General features: G+C 49.1%; 2 protein-coding genes across 2 annotated transcripts; both read left to right on the forward strand.

Annotated features, from left to right (window-relative positions):
* Positions 1-669: 669 nt before the first annotated feature.
* LOC119091164 (mitochondrial inner membrane protease ATP23 homolog) lies at positions 670-5157 on the forward strand (the record flags this gene model as incomplete). The annotated part of the gene is given in 7 exon segments (XM_037213824.1): positions 670-723; positions 725-803; positions 1710-1755; positions 2209-2290; positions 2907-3002; positions 4442-4570; positions 4813-5157. Coding segments are annotated over 7 exon segments (681 nt in total), but the record flags the coding sequence as incomplete, so codon positions are not given.
* A 6101-nt stretch (positions 5158-11258) lies between these two features.
* LOC119091150 (endoplasmic reticulum junction formation protein lunapark-B) lies at positions 11259-18915 on the forward strand. The gene is made up of 8 exons (XM_037213813.1): positions 11259-11339; positions 14023-14118; positions 14539-14768; positions 15095-15281; positions 17662-17707; positions 18056-18154; positions 18755-18831; positions 18910-18915. The coding sequence occupies exons 2-8, from the start codon at positions 14092-14094 to the stop codon at positions 18913-18915; spliced, it is 672 nt and encodes a 223-aa protein (XP_037069708.1). The 5' UTR covers positions 11259-11339; positions 14023-14091.
* The last annotated feature ends 1431 nt before the right edge of the window (positions 18916-20346 follow it).

Consider the following 20346-nt stretch of genomic DNA (forward strand, 5'->3'; position numbering starts at 1 on the left):
AGAGACATACACCCTACCCCCTATCCCAGATGCTGCAGAAGTCTATGCAGTATTTGTGGTCACCACCTTCCAAGGCTCCTCATTTGTGGAGAAACTTTGGATTGAGATGACTTGCAGGATGTGACTGCTAACTGGTTGCCTGCCTGTACAGAAGTCCCTCTAGCCAAGGTCAAATTATAGATGAGCATGGGTCATTGTTGGCATTTTATTTGCTAAGAATCTTGAAATAAGTGGTAACCATATCAAAAACTGCAGACTAACTCATGTTATGGAACACACTAGTGTGTTCTAAATTGTGTGTTGTGTCCATTATATCCCAAATATGTTACAAATGTCATGAATATAATACTCAGCTAATATACTAACTTCACATTGACAGCCTTGCTTGAGCTGTTATGTGCAAAATTCATCAAAGTAGAAACCGATGATAATACTTGTTCATTTGTCACTAGATATAGCTGGTTATGGCTTACAGTTAGCATTTCTGTGCATGACCTTAACAGCAGTCTTTTGTTTTCAGCATTGATATTTGCAAGTCATGTCCTCTGAAACTGTAAAAGAAACTGGGAATAAAAATGCTGACCAACCTTGCCAGGACAGTGCGTCACATGGTGACAGCATAGATGGTGACAAGCAGAGTTCAGTAGGCACAGACAAAGAAGATTTGGCTATGATTTGTATCCTGAAAGACATGGTGGAAAGTATAAGCCAGGTTTTTGGGAGCATATGCTGCTTCATGAGGGTGAAAACCCTGAGTGATCAGATTACTTGTGAGAAAAATGTCTTCAACTGCTTCAAGAAAAGTAAGTCTCTGCATCATTTGTGGAGAATCAACCAGTGATCTGCTGTTTAACATTCCTGAAAATGGCATGCAAACAGCTGGGATATTTTGCTTGCCGGGATTGTTTTCCTGTGTGGACAGCTCAGGCATTGGTTCAGTGAGCACAAGCTTCTGGCTGCTGCAAGGAATGATTGGTAATTGCAGATGGCTGTTGACACACTGGACTAGGTTGGGATTTGGCAGGTATTTGGGATAATGATCAATGACCATCACTGGCCATCACTGATCAGTGATCATCATCGGTACCATGAGGATAAGCATCTTGCCTGCTGAATGGGATGTTTGGCAAGCGCAGGTGACAGTGGATGCACTATGAGTGAGGCTGGGACTTTACAGGCATTTGGGATAATGAGTGGTGACTGCATTCAAGATAACAACTGAGGCAAAGAGGAATGGCATGGATAAGTCGGAGTAATCATAAGGCACAGGAGTACTGTTTGCTTCCCAGCTGGCCGGAAAGATCGACCTGGGTCTCCATCGTAGATGTGATCTCTAGCCATTATTCTAGATGCATGTCTGAGGACGTGTGATGTGCCATGCTTTGGACCCATGCTTTTAATCATGGGGTAATTAATGATGCTGGTCAGCAAAAAATCACTGGCCCGGTGAAGCCAATCATTGCAAGGCCAGTTGGACGGTTTGCGTGGGGCTTCCGTCGCTATTGACATGTCGTTTGCTGGGATTCATAAGTTGAAACAATCACACCACACTGCTATTTTTAGGGTTGCCTGTGTTTCAGGTTGAGTGTATACAACATGATTTATGAGGAAAAAATGATGCACTGGTTGTTTTTAGCACGGCCATACTGGCATGTGGGTAGACATGATTTTGATATTTGTGTGATTGTTTATTAATTGCTGTGTTTCAGGTTATGGAGTAAGACTAATGCTAGATGCCTTGAAATTGGCAGGGTGGTAAGTGTTTTCACTTTTTACAATTCTAACTTTAAATTTTATTTCCTCATGTACATCTTGATAATGTTGTATTTGGTGTTCAGGGACAACATGATTTGACATGATGCATGAGAGGTTGCCCAAGTCAAAATACTATTTGTTTTGCCTCACAGCACTATCTGCAATGCTAACTAGCCATGTTTTAGGGCAGATTAATTCTACTTTGTTTAGTATCTGACTCAGAGAGTCTGTTTGGCAATGACAACACGAACACAACAATCAGTAAGCGACCAGTAGTCATAAGGCACAGGAATGCTGTTTCTTTCCCTTCGGGCCGAAAGGATCGACATAGTTCTCCATGTACATCTCCTGCCATGATTTCAGACACATGTCTGAGGGCCTGTGGCCTGTCATGCTTTGGATCCCATGACCTCCAACATTCAGTACATGGTACCGGTGACTTTTTCTTCACAGTCCAGTGGATATGAGCAGGAATGTGTCCTGTGAGACATGTGAACACATCGTCACTGGTGGCTATGACCCTTCCACAAATCAGGTACGTGCGGCAAACCTTGCCTAACGGATTTTGCGCACATATTCATTCAACCGCACTTGCAAAGGTTGTTGATATATTACAATATACAAATAGTTAAATGCTAGTATCCTCGCTTATCAGCGTTGCCTCCATTTTTCGTCCCCCCACTGTGGCTAAGGTGATATGGCGGGCATCCTTATGCCACCAGAGCTCCTTACGTCCCGAGCCCAGCTGGTCGTCACGTGGTGCATAGTTTATAGGGCGTGCGATCTCGTTGAGTATCAGACTGTGTGGTTGGGCTTGTGCGATATGTGGGGTTTTGGAACGGATAACGACATGTTGGTTTTGACTCGGCTTTGTCTTCAGGTTAATGCCTTCCACTCGATGGTCGCAATAAACGGAGCTTATGCATGTATATATATATATATATATATATATATATATATATATATATATATATATACATATGTGCATATGTAATGAATATGTATTGTGAATATATGTATATATTATGAATATATATATATATATATATATATATATATATATATATATATATAAGCTTCATAGATAGTATGAAGCTTATGAACGGGCTGTTTGCGGCATCTAATGCTGTTTTGTGTTGTTTTTTTTACAGATTGTCGTCTGTCAAAACGTTGCCCGGAAAGAAAGCGTGGTGCAGGGAATCCTGGTGCATGAACTTATACACATGTTCGACTTTTGCACCAAAAAGGTATGAGGCTTCAAGTGAAATTGTTCGTTATGTTCTATTTCCGCGCAACATTAACCACACTGGAAACGGCGGGAGTACTGGAGTCCGTTAAAGAACAGGGGTAAGTACTGCTCTCCCCCCCTCCCCCCCTGCGATCAAATGTTGAATGCTCTGAGAAGCTTATGAATAGATTCGGACAACAGGGGTATCACTTCGTACACTTTCGGGAGGCTGAGCCCTCGCCCCCCCCCCCTCCCCCTCCCCCAATCCTGACTCGAGCCTGCTCGATGCTCCTCTGAGTCTCTCCCCCTCCCCCTGCATCAATTTATATGAGGAAAAATGGGATGTCGAGCCAATGAAATGCAGCAAGTGTCCGAACTGCTGGTACACCAGGTCCTAAACGCATCGCTATCGTTATCGTCATCATATATCATCACAACCACATCACAATCACATCATCACATCGCATCAAATTTTAAGTCGTTCCCCAACAGCAAGCAATTTTGGAACTGGCTAATATTTGTTTTCTTTTTTAATTTTGACGGCAGGGACGCAAAAAAAAGTGACCGAAATCTGGGGAGAAATCAGGATTTTAGGGAAGATTAGGTCAGTTTATTGGCGTGGCCCCTTCCCCCTCCCACCGATTTTAGAAAGTGACAACCCTGGCTGACAATATTAAATCAAGTTAAACTCGTAAGAATAGGTTAAAAGCAGGCGATGCTGGTAGACGCCATGCAAGCATAAGATATTTCGCACGTCTGGTGCGCGAAAAGCTTTTCGTAGTCGATCTGTGCATTTGTGCTCCCTCCTTCCCCATCTCCGTGGCGAAATTCTGTATACGCCGCTACTGGGAAATATTTAATGTATTTTCTGTTGCCCCCCCTCCCCTCCCTCCCTTCCCTCCCCCTTCCCCCATGGACGTTTTATGACCTCGCCGTCGAAGCGCCCATGAGCTCCATTTGCTACTTCTCTGCCCCTCCCCTCCCCGACAAACACTGCCCCCAACGACGTCTGTGACGGTGCCCACGTCTATGTCTCCTGCCTCTGTTGCAGTTTTCCTTTTTGTTTGCTGATCTGCAGTGTTGCCTTTGAATGGAAGTATCGAATATGTTGTCGTGAGACCGAAGTCACTTCCAATTTGGGACATATTTTAGTTTCTCCGTAGCGGATGCTTGCGCAACGTGGCCACCATATTTCCCCTTTTGACTTGCTCGGTGCTTCGATCATGTACCAATAAGGTGCCCTTTTACACGTCTTCGGGTTATTATATCACCTGCGAATTTCTAGGAAGAGAATTGGTGTTAAACCTTGTCACTTCGATAGTCGCTATACGTTCGTTTGAGCTAAGCAGGTCCCTGATTTGTGGTTCCAGTCATTGCGAGAGATATCTGGAGCGCCTTAGGCTACGTGGCAAACTACGCTTCATGGACACAATCTCAGATATGCGTGTGTTGCTGCAGGTAAACTTCGAGAACCTTGAGCATTTGGCGTGCACTGAGATTCGGGCTGCCAATTTGACCCACTGCAGTTACGTCAGCTCCATCTTACAAGGAGATTCCAGCCCCATCAACATCAAACAGACGCACCAGGTAAGATATGGGCTCCAAGTGAGCTACATTTTTACTGTGCACTAGAACACTAGGAGCGCTAGGGCACGGCGGCGGAGCGTATGTGTTCGTGCTCTGCAATGTGACCTTAGCCGAACAGTGGCAACGCTGGCTGAAAACGGCTACGGTTGCGAAAGTGGTTGGTGTAGTTGTACTGTATCATGTTCATGTGATTTTTTATCTTCGTAGCGCGTAATGTTACTGATGAACATGAATGTCAACAGGACTGCGTCAAGAACAAAGCGGCCTGCTCCCTGGTGGCGGCGCGCGGAATCACAAAACGCGAGGCCGTCCGCATAGTGGACCTGGTGTTTCCTAAGTGTTACGCTGACCTGGAGCCCATCGGCCGACGGGTGCGGCGTAACAGTGAGGATATCCGCAGAGCTTACTTGGAGCGGCACAAGTACGGATACGTGTGACCAACCAATCGGACTAGTCATTTATGAGGAGGTAGCCATTTTTGCATTGTTACGTGACCAAGATGCGCCGGAACCGCAGTGGACTTGTGATTGTCAATTCTCGTTGATTGCTCATTTATCGTGAGAGACAATACAAGGTTGTGCAAATTATCATGATCGTTATGTGTTGCGAAGTGAGCTTGGAAAGTTCCCATAACGAGTTTCCTTGGGCGACAAATGCCACAATTATGCTGCATGCAATTTTAATGTAATTTTAGGTAATTGTTGGTGTGTCCGACGCCTTCCATTTTAGACTGACCACCCTAGCATAAATTGGTCTAATCTAGCTATATGGCGCATGTTCTACATTGCCCATGCGAGCGAATGTAGCACGTGATCAGCAGGCCGTGAAAATATGAGCAATGCACGGATGGATTGCAGCTGAGTGGTTAAGCCCCAATAACAACGGTGGCAACGGTGGTTAACACGCTCTGTTTCAAGCTCAAGTTAGGGTGATGGATAGGTTGGCTGAATCTCCCAGTCTGCCGGTTTTTCTTTTATGAGTTACGGCTGGGAAGGGAAATATTGTTTCTGTGAGCATTTAATCTATAAGTTGATTTTCAGTGACCCGTCTTTGGAAGAGACCCAGGGATGTACGGTGGACGTGCCTTAAACGTATTGTCACGTGATCAAGTGTCTTGTTTATATTCCCCTTTCACCATTTTAGTCGCATTCAAAATCTGCGTAGATATACTGGACATTTGTATCATTAAATTCGTAGTCGAAGCATGCAAAAGAACGATCTGGAGGTGATAAAATTTGTTGTGTCATGTGTATTTGTACTGGCGGTGGAAGATACTACCACAGCAACATATCAAGTGCCTCCTATAGCTGCGCTGTCCACGCTTTCGTCTATCTCCTGATCCTCATCTACACCCTCAACTGGTTCATGAAGCCCAAATACTGCGGAGTCTGTCGGAGACGTGGCGGCAAGTTTTGTCCCCCTTCGGGCATGGCGCTCAGTCCCAACTGTCGGACCTCGCGCCGGTGCGACTGCTGCAGCCGGCCGCCCTCCCGCAGCGTGTCGCCTTGCCGCCGGCCGTGCCCCGAGCCGTTCCGCTCCAGGTCCCGCGGCTCGCTGAACTGCGGCCGCCGGTCTGGCAGGCGCGTCTCGGTCTGCAGCGTCAGGCGCTGTAAGCGGCTGGCGCGCACCACCTTCTACCCGTGACGACAAACGGGTGGGCCACGTGCCAGGGAGGCGTGGAGGAAGTCACATCGGAGGTCGATTGCGCGTATAAAATGAGCGTCTTCAAGGTTGCGTGGACCTCGTAACATTGCCGTGCCGCCATGTTATTGTATGCTAGACAGCTGTGTGGCAGAGCGTATCGTGACAGCTCGTGGACTTATGGGCAGGTAATTTTTTGAGCATGCGGATATACCTAGTACACGCTTTTAGCATCAACAGATCAGTTGATCCCTTTTCTATATAATGGTACGTAGGCAGACATGTCCCTCGGGGGCATTCGTTTGCTGATGTTAATTTATCGGCGGCGAGCGACTTAGCAAGGCTTATTGCGTCGGGATATGTACAATGTCTGTAAAGGTTCGTACGCACGGGTGTGTGAGGGCTTATGCCGACTGGGATTTAAAAAAGTGACGTCCATTTTCACGTACAATAGCATATTCGAATACAGTCTGTTGGCATTTTGTGCTGCAGTCTGCACTGTCTTGGCCGCTTCCGGAAAATCAAATGTGGTGCTTTATTCCAGTGTAATAACGGTACAGCCTCCTGACCATCGGGGAGGGGGCTCCAACCCACGGAACTTTGGAGAGAAATTGCGTCGGCAAGAATCCGCCTGGCTATATTTGGGTGCATGTTGAGCCATATTTCCCCGCGCAGGCCCGGTCCTAACTTGCTTTGCGCCACACACCCTCCCCCCCCCCTCCCCTCCCCTCCTGTGTCGGCTGATGTAATGTGCGAGCTATAAAGGAATTTTTGCAGCTCGTACAAGACAGCGCAACACCCAGACCTCCAGCCACGGAAACTCTTCCCCCCGCGCCCACTCCCTACACTCTGCTGCGTGGCACGTTTTCCATGACACTGTTTATGTCAGATTTTCTTCATACCTAGCCATCATTGTATGATGTCATAGACAACATACGACTCATCATTCCACGCGCCGTTTTGGAATGTCGCTTATACTTACTTGCATAATTTCATGGTGTGACCTGGCACGGCCAATGGTGGTCACACAGAACCATCCCCTCAATTTGTGATGCAATTTGTACCTGAGTTCTCCATGATGTTTTATAATTGGCAAAGTCGGGCATTGATATGGTATATGGTGACCTCCAGGGGTCAGAACTGGGCGCCTGCGAAAATCCGAGACCCGTGCTTGTAATCTCGGGTGTTCTCAAATTACAACGATTGTAAAAGAAATAGAAGAGGCTAGGATTTTCTAGGCTGTGTCTTTTTCTGATCAAGTCAATGAGAAATCATGCTTTCGGCGAACAGTTGATCATTTTAAGACAAAAATTTATCTCCAGGGCTATGCGCCAATGAAAAATACTATCGATACGACTCGACTTACCATTCCATGAACTGTTTGGTAATGAGTCACATATCCTGCTCACTACAAATTTCGAAGGGTTCGTCGTTTTCTGCTGAATATGATCCAAATTGAAAACGACTGATACGGAACATACTTCACCAAACGACATCTCCAACGCCCACAGCGGGGGGGGGGGGGGGTAAATCACGCTAGCGGTAGACTCGGCATCCGCTCCTACCTGCAGCAGGGGCAGAACTTCACTATTGTCCCGGTTTTTGGTTGTACGATCCCCGAAGCTGGACTCTCGGGGTAAAAGAATTGTCCTGCGTCTGAATGCATTCCAATGTTGACAAGCATTCTCGAAGAAAGGAAAACGAAAGGACTTGCGTACGCTGATGAAGGCAAGGGTGGATCCGGGAGATGGGGGCCGACTCCCCCCCCCCCGCCCCTCAAAGGTCGTGAGACCATGATTCCTCTCTCCAACGGTCCGACGTATGCTGTTATGTGCGTGCACCGGCATGTTTCCAACAGTTAATGGCATAGCTGGTTTCTCGTTCTGCCGCTGCTGGGACAGTAAAATGTGTTAACAGTCGACACACCCGCAGCCTACGGCGGTTGCGGATCTAAAATGACTTGTTCATTGCTGGCGGATGGTTAATCCGTTATGACATTGACATTTAGAGATGGGACTTAACCCGCTATTCTTTTGCCGGAATACCCCAGTGATCAGAACGCTGATGACCATGGTGCATCATTACACTCAGCCTGCCGGTCACAGATTGTTCTATTCACTGCACACAGCCGTTCCACGCACGATACAGTGACGTGAACCCACGCCACGACGCCGGGGTCATATCATGCATACACACACGCGCACACACACACATACACGCACGCACGCACGCACGCACCCACGCACACACACACACACACGCGCACACACCACGCGCACACACACACGCGCACACACACACTTCAATAACGGTCTGCCTCTCTCGCAAAAAAATAGTGCAGATCCGCCGCTGGATGGGGGTATTGGGGTGAGGTTTACGAAGGACGGGGGCATTAAATGAATGCCGGGGACCAATGAGCTTTCCTTCAAGGCACGTTTATATGGAGGGATCAAAAGTGCCTTCTGCTGTGCGTTCCTCTCCACGCAATAGCTTCGTCAAGAGTGTGGTAACGTGTCGCGATCGCAGTATGTGTGCAGGTGTGAGGTATGTGTGAGGAGTACGTGGTTGATGGCATGTCTGGTGATGGCGTGATGACGGCGAAGCGCATCAGAGTGGGGAGAGAGGGAATGCGTCGGCATCGGCACTTTCGTCTTGACGTTTCGGTCAGTGGCAGTGCCAGTTAGGCTATACGTGGCTACTTTTCCATCCCTGTTAGGATGTATGTACCGAACCCATTAGACATTTGGACACGTTACTGATGAGGGGTGGAAGAATATGCGGTGTGGAAGGTGCGCGAAGCAGGACATCAGTGCTCAGACTGGAAAGCCGAAGCAGTTGATTGTGTCAACTGTGGTCAAGGCGTGTTTTGTCGTTCTGAGGCTACTCAGTGCTTCTGACGCAGAAAGCCATCATGGGCATCAAGACGAAGGGGATGTTTTTTTAGATAGGCCCAGCGTTGAGACGTTCACATGAATGTGTTACGGACAAGCTCCGCCCGCAGATAGGCATGCAAGCACCGCAGCCAACCCGATTTTACTAAGAGGATCACATGCTAACGCGCGGTGTGTGATCCGTGAGGCCAAAAATGCATCGTATTATACTGTATTACTTCGATAAAACCACCCTCAGTAGGCCGTGGCTATTATAGTCCCGTATCTAAAGTACAGGAGGTAAGCTGGACATGCAGGTAAAAAACAAAACATGAACACACAAACACCCATTCACCGGCTACCAATAGCATAAGCGCTCAAGCAGGTGCTCTCTCACTTCGCGTGTGAAACGCTGCTGTGGCAGTTGTGTGATGCCGGCTGGCAATGCAGCGTACAATGCTGGCTCATGGTACCCAAGACGTCTCCTTCCCGGCCTCGGTTCTCGACCAAGGGAGGCCTACGAGTCTGTCCTGCCGAGCGGGTCGCGTACGTGTGTCGTGGTTTAACACACCCTTGGCCCTCAGAATAACAGGCCCACCATGCAGCATCACCTTATGAGCCAGGGTGCCACCTGAAGCTCTTCCATGTTCTGAAGCGACATCTATCGAAGTGTTCCACGCAGGTCAAAGACATGGTGAAGTCTACTCGGCCAAACATCACCGGGGCAGCAAAGCTTAAGATCTTTTGTATTCTATCAAAGTCCGTTTGTGTGTCATTGCCGTAAACTGTGAGGCAGTATCTGGCCTTCGTAAGCACCATCGCCGTCACTTGAATTTTGATGACTCGACCTAGGGAGCTGCATCATAGCACACTGAAAGTAGATTTATCCCTACGTCCGCAAATTAACTCGTCGCCGATGGGTAATGCATTATTTACTTGCCTGCGAAGGATTTTCATCATAGTTTGCTACTCAGTCACGATTATTCCGTGATGACAATGAATCTTTTCGGGCGTAAAATCTGTTCACTCTTCCTGCTTAGATGGTGTTTACTGGTAACCTGTTAAATGCCTGAAATAAAGGACTAATTGCCCGGATAATGAATTAGTGAATAGTTCGGCATGCATAATGCTTACATGTAATGCCTGATACGCTTGACTATAGTCAAGCGTATCAAGCATTAATCAGTTTACTCCCCTCGCAAAAATACGTAACTGAATGTACCGGATAGCAAAAAAGGCTTGTGCCACCATCTGTTAACGCCTTGTCAATGGCTCATAATGATCGAGCTCAGTCATGGGCACATGACAACAGCAGTCGGCGCGAACTAAAACCCCGATCCTCATCGAACTTGCAGCTGACTTCTCACAGGTGCAATTGAGATGCCTCGCGATATCAAACCTGCATCGTCACAGGTCGCGTAATTCAGAAGCTACGAGAAATCATTCACTGAAGCCTATGGTTTTTGAAATCAGCGTTTCAAGAATGCCTTCCACACACAATTTAGACGGTATCGAGACGCCCGAACATGGCAGTACGATATTAATCTGCTGCTAGGTGGACGGACGTCCGCAGCTGGGTGTTGGGTGACCAGATATGAAATGCGCGTGCATCTTACGTCATGTAATCCAAAGGAAGCCTAGCTGTGATGGACATATGCAAGCGTTCGAATGTCTGGCGTCGGCAACAAGCTTCGTTCTTGAAAGGGTGTGCTGGACGACCTCCCCCATTCATCCAAAAATTAAATATTTGGTAGCCGTAACTGCTACCATATTACGACATATCTGGAGCGTCATCGACGTTCTCGCGTGAATTTGTAAGGAAAAAACGAGTGCGTGGGAAGTGTGAAAACTGGGTTTGGCTTGTTTTTGTCGTTCGTCTTGTTTTCAGTGCTGGAGCTGTTAACGAGTAATCTGCGCTGCGGCACTGTTGGAATAAAATGTGGGTAACTTCTGGTGATCTTGTGCTTTATTATGCCGCTGACTTTCGCGTGCTGTCAGCTGTTCGCGCCAGCTCCGTGTGCGTTGCTGGATGCAACATTTGAATGTTTGCGTACCATTACCACCACTTCCATGTTGCATCATGTTTATTATCATTTGAAAGTAATTGGGTTCTTTAAGTCAATATACTTTCTGGGAATACTGTATTGCAGTGTAACAGGACTTTCTATTATTTGTGAGTTTGTGAAAGGTAGCAGAGTTGCTGAATATATGGGACAGGTCCAATTCTTCCCCAAGCAGGGCAGCCTTCTCCATTTAAGGCAGGTGCTAATGATTTGATAACCAGAGAGGAGAGCAGGTCTCAAGATTTTCCTAATAATTTACACCTGCTGACCATTAATTACCAACACCACTATGGTCAAAGTGGGTCGAAGACACTGGCTTTGCCATCCAATGTTTTGGATGTCACCTTGAAAATGCTAAATTTATATTATAAAAATATGTGCTTAACATCTTGCAATGTGAAGGACACAACCCATCATTGTAGAGCAGCAACTCTAATTGTTGACCCATCTGGTGTGGGTCTGTTTGCAGCTGTTGTATCTGCTCAGCACAAGTAGCAGAGGCTCGAGTGTGTTCTTTAACTTCACACTCGAGCAGGATTTGCTGTCAAGCTCATCATTTAATATGTGGATCTTTGGGTATAGGGGATGCGTGAGTAGCAGCATGCTGACAGACAGGCAGCATACTACTGACAGACAGGGTAATATGACAGTGATTAAGACAACTATGATAAAGTTGAGACAAATTAGGCATACTCAGCCTTCAGGTTGTGTTTGCCTGTATGAATTCTCACTCCTTTGTTTTACACATTCAACTTTCTCAATTCCAGCCTGATCTCCACCCAAGAATTTCCCGAACTTGGTCCAGATATCAATTTTGCCTCAACTCTGCTCCAATGACTTGTCATCATAATATGCCACATTTTGCGGACCAGCGTGTGTTACCATAGAAATCCATGTGTACATGTATTTCCAGCTTTGGTGTGTGTATATGTGTATTTGTGTGTGGTGGGAGGGAATGAGTGTCAAAAAGCATATGGAGTTGGGACAAAGAGAAAGATCAGGTAAGTACTTGTCATGTGAGAGCGCATCTTAGTCTTAATGTTCACTTTTACCATATCATAATAGCCATTATCATCAGCATGAATCAGCATTTCTCCTCAGGCCAGTCTTGACAGTTCAACTATCTTTGTTGTAATTCATGAAATCTTTGTTTCTAAACTCCTGTGGTGTAGTCAGGCACAGGTAGTGATAGTGTAGAAATATACTTTGAAATGACAATTGGCAGCATTGTCTTTACAAATCCCACACTTGGGTATCACAAGATTCATTGTACATATATGAGGAATAACAGTGCTTTGGCAAATATTCTATAGTACCATGTGGAGGTGTGTAATACTCAGAAAATGCTCCCCAGTGGTATCTTCCATAACTAAACATTGGTACCAAGTCAGTTGTGGATAGCCTAAGTAATTTCGACCTGTATCTGCACCTGTGTCTGGTGCGTGTGTCGCTCAGTCTGCAAAAAATCAATTGACTGGGTGGGATGGGGGTGCCGGTTGTGAAGTGGTTCACGGGTCTGAGTTAACCACCGCCGTGACGCCGTATGGCCTCAGCAGCTGAGTGCGTCATATACCCCCAAAGACACGCAGACTGGATGGTACGCCTACTCAAAATCGACTGCACTGAACCTCACTGTCATGTGTGCTGAACTCAGGCTTGCCAAATTTGTCCTGCCATTTCAAGTTGCCTTTTGTGTGCACACGTTTTTGGATCATTTTTGCCAGAAACTGCCTGTGCAACATCATATTTCTCTGAGACACTGGCTCTCTGTGTGCTCATGTTGGTAATTGGTGTCTCACTGACTGCCACGGCCATTTCGAGACTGGGATTACCCTGCCAACCACCTTTGTGCTGTGTAAATGTGAACTATGCACCTGTTTATGTTTGCACAATTACAACATTGATATTCCTGTGAAACTATTGTTGTTTATTACCTTTCCAGCTTATCATGTTATCCATAATTTTGCAGATCATTTGGCACCTTTAACCTCCCTCCTATGACACTATATCAGGGCTATTTCATATATATATTCATATATTAGGATCACAGGCATGGGGACGAAGCCAGACTCCTGGCTTTCAACCGAATCCGACGCCAAGACAATGAAATGAGGCTGAAGTCAGTGGCAAAGCCAGTGGCTGTAAAGTTTGGAACTGCGAGTCCTTACAAACTGATCAGTGTAAAATCACGAGATCGACGCCGAGGCCCCGTCCAGTGCACGACGTTTTGCGAAACCAAATGATTTTCACGTCCGCTAGAACTGCATGAGATAAAACTATATAATCAGGGTGTTTTGCAATGATTGAGACAAGTTGCTAGCATTACAGACAAAACAAAGCATTACATGGCAAAAGGCTTAATCTGACAGCAACTCTTTGAAATACCACTAAGCCAAAGAAGGAGACAGGAATAGAAAGCCTGTTCGAAGGCTTCAAGGGAGGGTCGAGCTCAAAGCCGTTTGCGAAAAAACTGCAGCTTCGTGAATCCGAAGTCAGCTATGTCCCCATGCCTGATAAATATGCAGCCAGTTAATACCTTTCCCCGTCCACCGGTTTGCAATTATGGATGGTACCGTAGTTTGTTCCGTGATTGCCTAGAGCTTTGCCATTATCTGATTTGTTATGCATTCATCTTCAAATCGCATGTCTCTCATTTACTGGGCAAGTTACATAGATGGAATGTATCGTTCAAAATTATCAATTAAGATGGCAAAACTGCAGTTGGAGACATAGGAATGTTAATGCAGAATTGAATGCCTTGGAACTTAAGTGTGACATTACTAAGACTCATTGGCTTATCACATGGTGTATCATTTCAGAAGTAATTGAAGCAAGTCATACCATTTTGCGTGCTGATGCGTCTCACTCTCCCACGCAGGTGACCAGGACATGATTGAAGTGGATCGCCAAGACTGACACTGCCTGTTCATCAATACATATTCCCATAATGGGCTTGATACTATCGCGCTTTCGGGTAAGCCGCTTTGAAACTGTGGTCAGTACATCACATTTTCTTATGGCATTGCATGTGCTTGAAGTAGCGTGAGGAAGCATGAGCCAGCTAGTCAAATGAGGGATTGTTTTTTTCTCAAACTGAGTGACATTGTTTGATGGATGCATATGAGTTAGTGCAATGAACTGAGACAGAAGTGGATGTGTGGGTCATTTGACACACGCGAGAAGACACCCCATGTCAAGTGACCCAAACACATCGTGGAATGAGAGCGGTGCATGACTCCATCCAGTTCCGCTGCTATTCACCATTAAGGTTAACTGTACGTATTGTAGGATTGGTAATCTGATGTGTGGATCTTGTGTGGAGAGGAACCAGACCTGTCCGCATCAAAGCCGCGCCCGTGCCCCGTGTGATGCCGTTCTTCCCCGGCTGGCGCAGCGCAAGGCGTCGACCATCGATGTCCTTCAGAAGATCGAGGACGACATGGGCTCCATTGCCGAGAACGAGGCGGCCGTGCGGCGCCGGCAACGCCGCCTGGCGGCTGTGGTCGTAGCCTACTCGGCCCTGCTGTACGTGATGGCCGGGCTGCTGTTCTACTACCGCTACTTCCCCGACGACGTGCTGACGCGCCTACTGTGCGCCGGCGCGCTGCTGCTCTTCCCGGCCCTGTGAGTCTCGTGTACGGAGCGCCGCCGTCGTCCGGCTCCGAACGGGGCTGGAACGTGTGGCACTAGTTGAAAGGATTCTTAGGCTGTAGTGGCTGTGCCGCCTGAATGCGGTCTTAAAGTTGTCGTGGATTAGTTCAGCTGTATTTTTGAGGAGCTGAAGATTTTAGTGAGGAAAGATAAATGGCGCCACCCTCGCGTTTATTTATGGTGAAATGTTCGTATCTAAAATAGCAATTATTGCTTTACTCAAGATGTTACCTGGATTTAGTGATTATTAACAGTTCAGGTCTTTTGGATGATATTCTAACTTCCTATCCTATTTGTAGGGTTTACTCTCTTAAGAGATTGATGACATGGTACTACGAAAGAAAAATACGTCAAAACGAAACCAGATTGGCTGCATTGAAGAAAAAGAAAGAACAGATCTTGGAGGAGGTCCAAGACAAGGAGACGTACAAGGTCGCCAAGGAGATCCTGGAGAAGTTTGCTCCTGAGCAGCTGCGCCGATCACCGGTAAGGTATTACGACCGTAGCCGAGCGGGGGGAAGGCATGTCGTTATTGGGACAACACTTCCGAGCTGCTTGACTCGTTGCCCTTTAGTTGTTACGGCCTCATTTCGAACACATTTTGTAGCTGTCGTGCTCGAACACACAACGCACGCCACCGCTGCTGTGTGACTGCAAGCCGAACTTACGAAAACGATGCGTCTGGAATATTGTCAATCGCACCAAGGCAACCAAGAGCATCACGTTTAGCCGTCCACGCCGCCGTCACAGGGGCACGCACGCTGTAAGGTCGGCCAAATTGAAATCACTTCACCACAATACCAGTGGCTCGTGAACAACGGTCTTACCACGACAGCCTTCTACACTCGACAGCCAACTGGTGGCCTGCTGCGCCTATCACATCCATTTCTTGACAGTATACTGCAAAACAAACAGGTCACTGTGCTCCTCATAAAATGCTAGGCAACCGAATGTTTTTGTGGAACCGAACTGACAGACGCACTGCACGGCCCGAGTGGCTGTGTCCCATCACCACGTCACCGGCGCTACCATCGCCACCGCCACCGGCGCAGGCACCGACGCTGCCACCAACGCTGCCGCCGACGCTGCCATCGACGCTGGCACCGACGCTGCCACCGACGCAGCGACCGACGCCGCCATCGACGCTGTCACCGACGCAGCGGCCGGCCTCGGCACCGACACTGCCACCGACGCTGCAATCGACGCTGGCATTGACGCAGCCACCGATGCAGTCACCGACGCAGCGGCCGACGCTGCCACCGACGCTGGCACTGACGCTGTCACCAACGCTGCCACCGATGCTGCCACCGACGCTGGCACTGACGCTGGCACTGACGCAGTCACCGACGCAGCGACCGACCGTGGCACCGATGCTGCCACCGACGCTGCCACCGACGCTGGCACTGACGCTGGTACTGACGCAGTCACCGACGCTGCCACCGACGCAGTCACCGACGCAGCCACCGACGCCACCGTTATCGAGGCCGCCACCGACGCCACGGCCGTCGAGACCACCTGCGACGTCGTCGCATCGACGCCATTCTCGCGGGACGCCCCAGGCTGCTGTTCCGCCACCGCTTATTCAGCCATATCAGTCAGAGCTGACTTGACGATCGCGGGCCCCCGGTGCGCCGGCTCCTCTTCGACGTTCACGCCTTCTGGTATCTCACTCGCAGCTGACTCTTCCAGCGCCGTACTCTCAGCTGCTGTCTTGGTAGGTTCGTCCGCGATTGCCTCCTGTGTCCGATCACTGGCAGACGCGGCGTGATTGGGCGGTGGCAGTTAGCCCCGGCTCACGCCTGCTCGCCGCAGTCGAGCTCTTGCCCCCCCCCCCCCCCTTCATCCGTCCTCATTTCGGTATTTGCATTGACAGGAGGATATGCTAGCAAGGGGCACGTTCTTTAGACGTGTACCATGCGCTGCTGCCCCTTTCCTTTTCGGACCCTTTAGTCTAGGGGGCGTGACTTGACCGCTTAAAGAAGACCCTCAAACTTGGACCTCAGTACACCGTTTACGCCTTTTCGTCATGTGAAGTTGTGCACCAGACCACGTCTCCTTTCCTGGAGGTGCCCTGATTGTGGTCCGTCCGGATCGCTTGCTAACAGCGCTGGCATGATTCCACGACACATCGCTTGCGACAGGCATGTTGCCATCTGCCCTGGCGTCTGGCACCTCGGCAGGAAGACTCCTATTAGCTTGCTGGAGAGGCCGGTGATGACCAGGACACGTTGGTATCCATCTTCTGTTCAGGGAGCTCAGTCACATCAGCAGCTCACTGTCGTCAGTGGGGCCTTACGCCGCGCTTAGCTGCTGGAGCTATATTGTGCTGCCTGTCTCCCGCCTCGGCAGGAAGGGCGGGCACCGAACTCTACCTACGTACCTCTGGTTTTTCATTTGTGCAGTTTAACCACTGCACGATCGGTACCCCAAGCGAGTCATGGCCGCGCCCGTGGCCTTGAACACAACATGAAATGTCGGGTTTGAACAATATGACCAATGCTTGTTTAATCAAACGTTTAACCAGCACCTCCCGTATTTTAAGCGGGTTTTAGAGGGGTTTTGTGGTATTATTGGACCTTTGTTATCCAAACATGTCTGGTGTCAGGTCTCTGTTCTTTTTCAACATCTGTTTGCAAACAGTCCCAGAATATTCTCTGTGGAACCAGAAGTATCGCATTTACTTTGCAGCGGGCGCCGTTTCAGTGCGTGTTTTGGGTTGCCGCCATGCTATGTACATAAGCCCGGTCGCGATCGGTCGGCCGCCGTACAGCCCCTGACTGGTACTGTGCGTCTGCCCTCCCCCCCCCCCCCCCCCCCCCCCTCCGCCCAGCACAGCCCCTGACTGGTGCGCTGCGTGTGCCCGCAGCTGCGCCCGGCCAGCACGCCTCTTGTGCCGCGGGGCGGTGACGCAGGTGAGAGGCGCCAATACCGCCGCCACGCCCCACCCTCCTAGCTGACTGCCCGGTCACCGGGGCCGCGGTCAGTGAGTGACGTGACAGACGTGTCACCGAGTGTCGCGCAAAGTTGTGCCTCTGTCGAAGCTTGATGTTACAGCATATCACCTCTCTGACGTCCAAGTGCGTGCGTGCGTGCGTACGTGGCATGTGGGTGTGGGGTGTGGGTGTGGGTGTGAGTGTGGGTGGGTGTTTATTTATGTATATACATGATGTATGTGTAATATGCATACATACATACATACAACATACATGTATACATACATTAATATCACATCTGATTCGGTGTGGGGCGTGTTCCGGCAGGAGGCGCCCGGCAGCGGCAGCTGGCTACATTGACGGCTCCCCGGGGCCCGCTCACCTCAACCCCGTTGGGCGCGGCCGGCCGCGGTGCGCCCCAACCCGGTCAGTGTCGCTGGCCTCGGTGGCGGCTGTGGGGCGTCGAGGAGGAGTGGTCGGCGGCGGCCCGGTCCTTGCTGTGTGACTGGGGGCTGGGTTCCCGGCGCGCCATCACTGGACACGTGACGTTGCGAGGTCGCGCGCTTGTCACATTCGCTCACAGTCGTGCACAGGCACATCTGCTTGCAGCTGTACATAAGACTCGTAGTTCGCACCTCCGGACGTTGACAGCTGAGCAAATGTCGCCTGCCATTGATCGCGTGACAAACCTGAACGCGTGCTGTGGGAGCATCTCTTTCGAGATATTACGGTTACGGGTGTTCAGCACTGGAGCTGCCACAGCTTACCACTGGCGACCTTGACCTCATGGATCTGAAGATCGCGGACAGATTTGCACGCACACCAGTTATCACCAGATGTTGGAAAGATTGTTTCGTATATTCATATGAACTAGCAATCACCAGGGGTCGTGACTGCTGATGATGCTCGGGGCCCTGGCGGCACGACTTCTCTCATGGGCCCTTCTCGGCGCTCCCTGCGGTGTTCGGAGCGGCGTGAGCGCGCGGTGCTGTCGCTCTGTGTGACGGTGACCCTGTGCCGCGCCAGGCATCGGCGCCGGCCGGTACTCGGGCCCGATGGCGCCGTCTCCGCTCGTGCCGGCCGGCCGCGGTCTGCCGCCGTCGGTGAGTACTCATCCTGCGTCTGCTGCCCAGCCGTCGCCGGCAATGGTCCACAGCTGTCGCGGGCCGGCTCTTGTGCAGGGGTGACTGCCGAATTTCACATGGGTTTCACTTGCTCAACTCGCCAAGGTGGTGACCTCAAAGTTGTGCCTGTTGGTCATCGCCCAGTCATTTTGCAAAGTGTGGTGGATAGGTGCAGGGGCATGGGTGTACCTAACTCAGGTTGGTGGCAAGGGGAGGGGGTCACTTCCTGAAGTCAGTTGGGGGGGGGGGGGCTGAGCCAATTAAGTTGACCTAACCAGTTCCCAAATCCTGACATCTCCCCGGATTTTGGCCACTTGAATTGTGTCCTGATGCCAAAATGAAATTTAAAGAAACAGTTGGATTCAAATGCCGTTTGATCTTGAAGAATGTCATCCCATTTGAAGCTGACGTGGTTGTGATGATGTTAATACATGATGATAATAATATAAATTATGGTGTGATGAGATACCGAGTGCAGCAGCAGTCCAGAGCTTACATAGTTCGCCGTCATTAGCATACAAGTGACCTCCCCGGTTGGCGGTGCCCGGGCCACGAACCCCAGTAACTTTTGGGTTGATAAGTTTTTTTTTTTGCGTTTAGAGCACATAATGAGTGTCACATAATTATGTGCACATAAATAGTGCACATAATTACACATGAGTGTAATGCACATCGATCATGGCCGAAGGCGTTCCTATTCGTAATATGGTATAAGTACACGATGTGACGTGCGTGGAGGCAGTTCCTCTGGTAGCTCAGTTGGTAGAGCGGTGGACTGTAGTGGTTACGGGCGGACATCCATAGGTCGCTGGTTCAAATCCGGCCCGGAGGACTTTTTCGGTTTGTGGCATTTTTCGTCTCCTTTGCGCATTCGTGTCGTTGAAATCCGCCCTGTAGAATTTTTGTAATTCGCGACCTTTCGGTGGTTATTTCGTTTCGTAAGTGGAATGGTTTTATTGTATCTGTAAGTGGTAGCAAAATTGGAGAGCCATTTTCGGCAAAATTCGGCGTGGATCTAACTTCTACGAGGCGTTTGCCCAGGCTCTGTCTCATCCAAGGTACATTACCATGACTAGCGGGACCTGCTCATTTTCTGTCAAGTCGAACATGATGTATGAATGGGTTCTAGAATTGTGTTGCAATGCTTGCAAGGATGTTATATAAATATTACGATTTAACCCCGTACGTCATTAGAGGAACCACTTCCTTTGTACTGAAAGTTACGGCATCGCGGCCCCTGTCATCTTGCTTGATAACACCTGAAGGGACGCACCGAAAAAATGTTTCGGTCGCAATAGATAACAAGATGCCACATAATGCGATACCTTTCTTGATGACACTTTTCTTTTCACGCGGTCATAAATCTGTACAGCTTTAACCCTATCATGTGTCTGTGAGAAACGGACAGGGGGAAAAGGAACGGTCGGGTCAGTTCCTTTGTGAGTTTCCTTACAGTGGCGTAGCCAAGAGGAGCTTTTTGGTCAATGCGAGGTA

Source organism: Pollicipes pollicipes, unplaced genomic scaffold (assembly GCF_011947565.3).
Source record: "Pollicipes pollicipes isolate AB1234 unplaced genomic scaffold, Ppol_2.1 Scaffold_3321;HRSCAF=3900_pilon_pilon_pilon, whole genome shotgun sequence".
Lineage (NCBI taxonomy): Eukaryota > Metazoa > Arthropoda > Thecostraca > Pollicipedomorpha > Pollicipedidae > Pollicipes > Pollicipes pollicipes.

Bases quoted from the DNA above. Each gene is read 5' to 3' on its own strand.
- LOC119091150 (XM_037213813.1), top strand. From the start codon at position 14,092: ATGGGCTTGATACTATCGCGCTTTCGG. The intron at 14,119-14,538 runs GTAAGCCGCTTT...CGGCTGGCGCAG, and splicing joins TGATACTATCGCGCTTTCGG to CGCAAGGCGTCGACCATCGA. The intron at 14,769-15,094 runs GTGAGTCTCGTG...TCCTATTTGTAG, and splicing joins CTGCTGCTCTTCCCGGCCCT to GGTTTACTCTCTTAAGAGAT.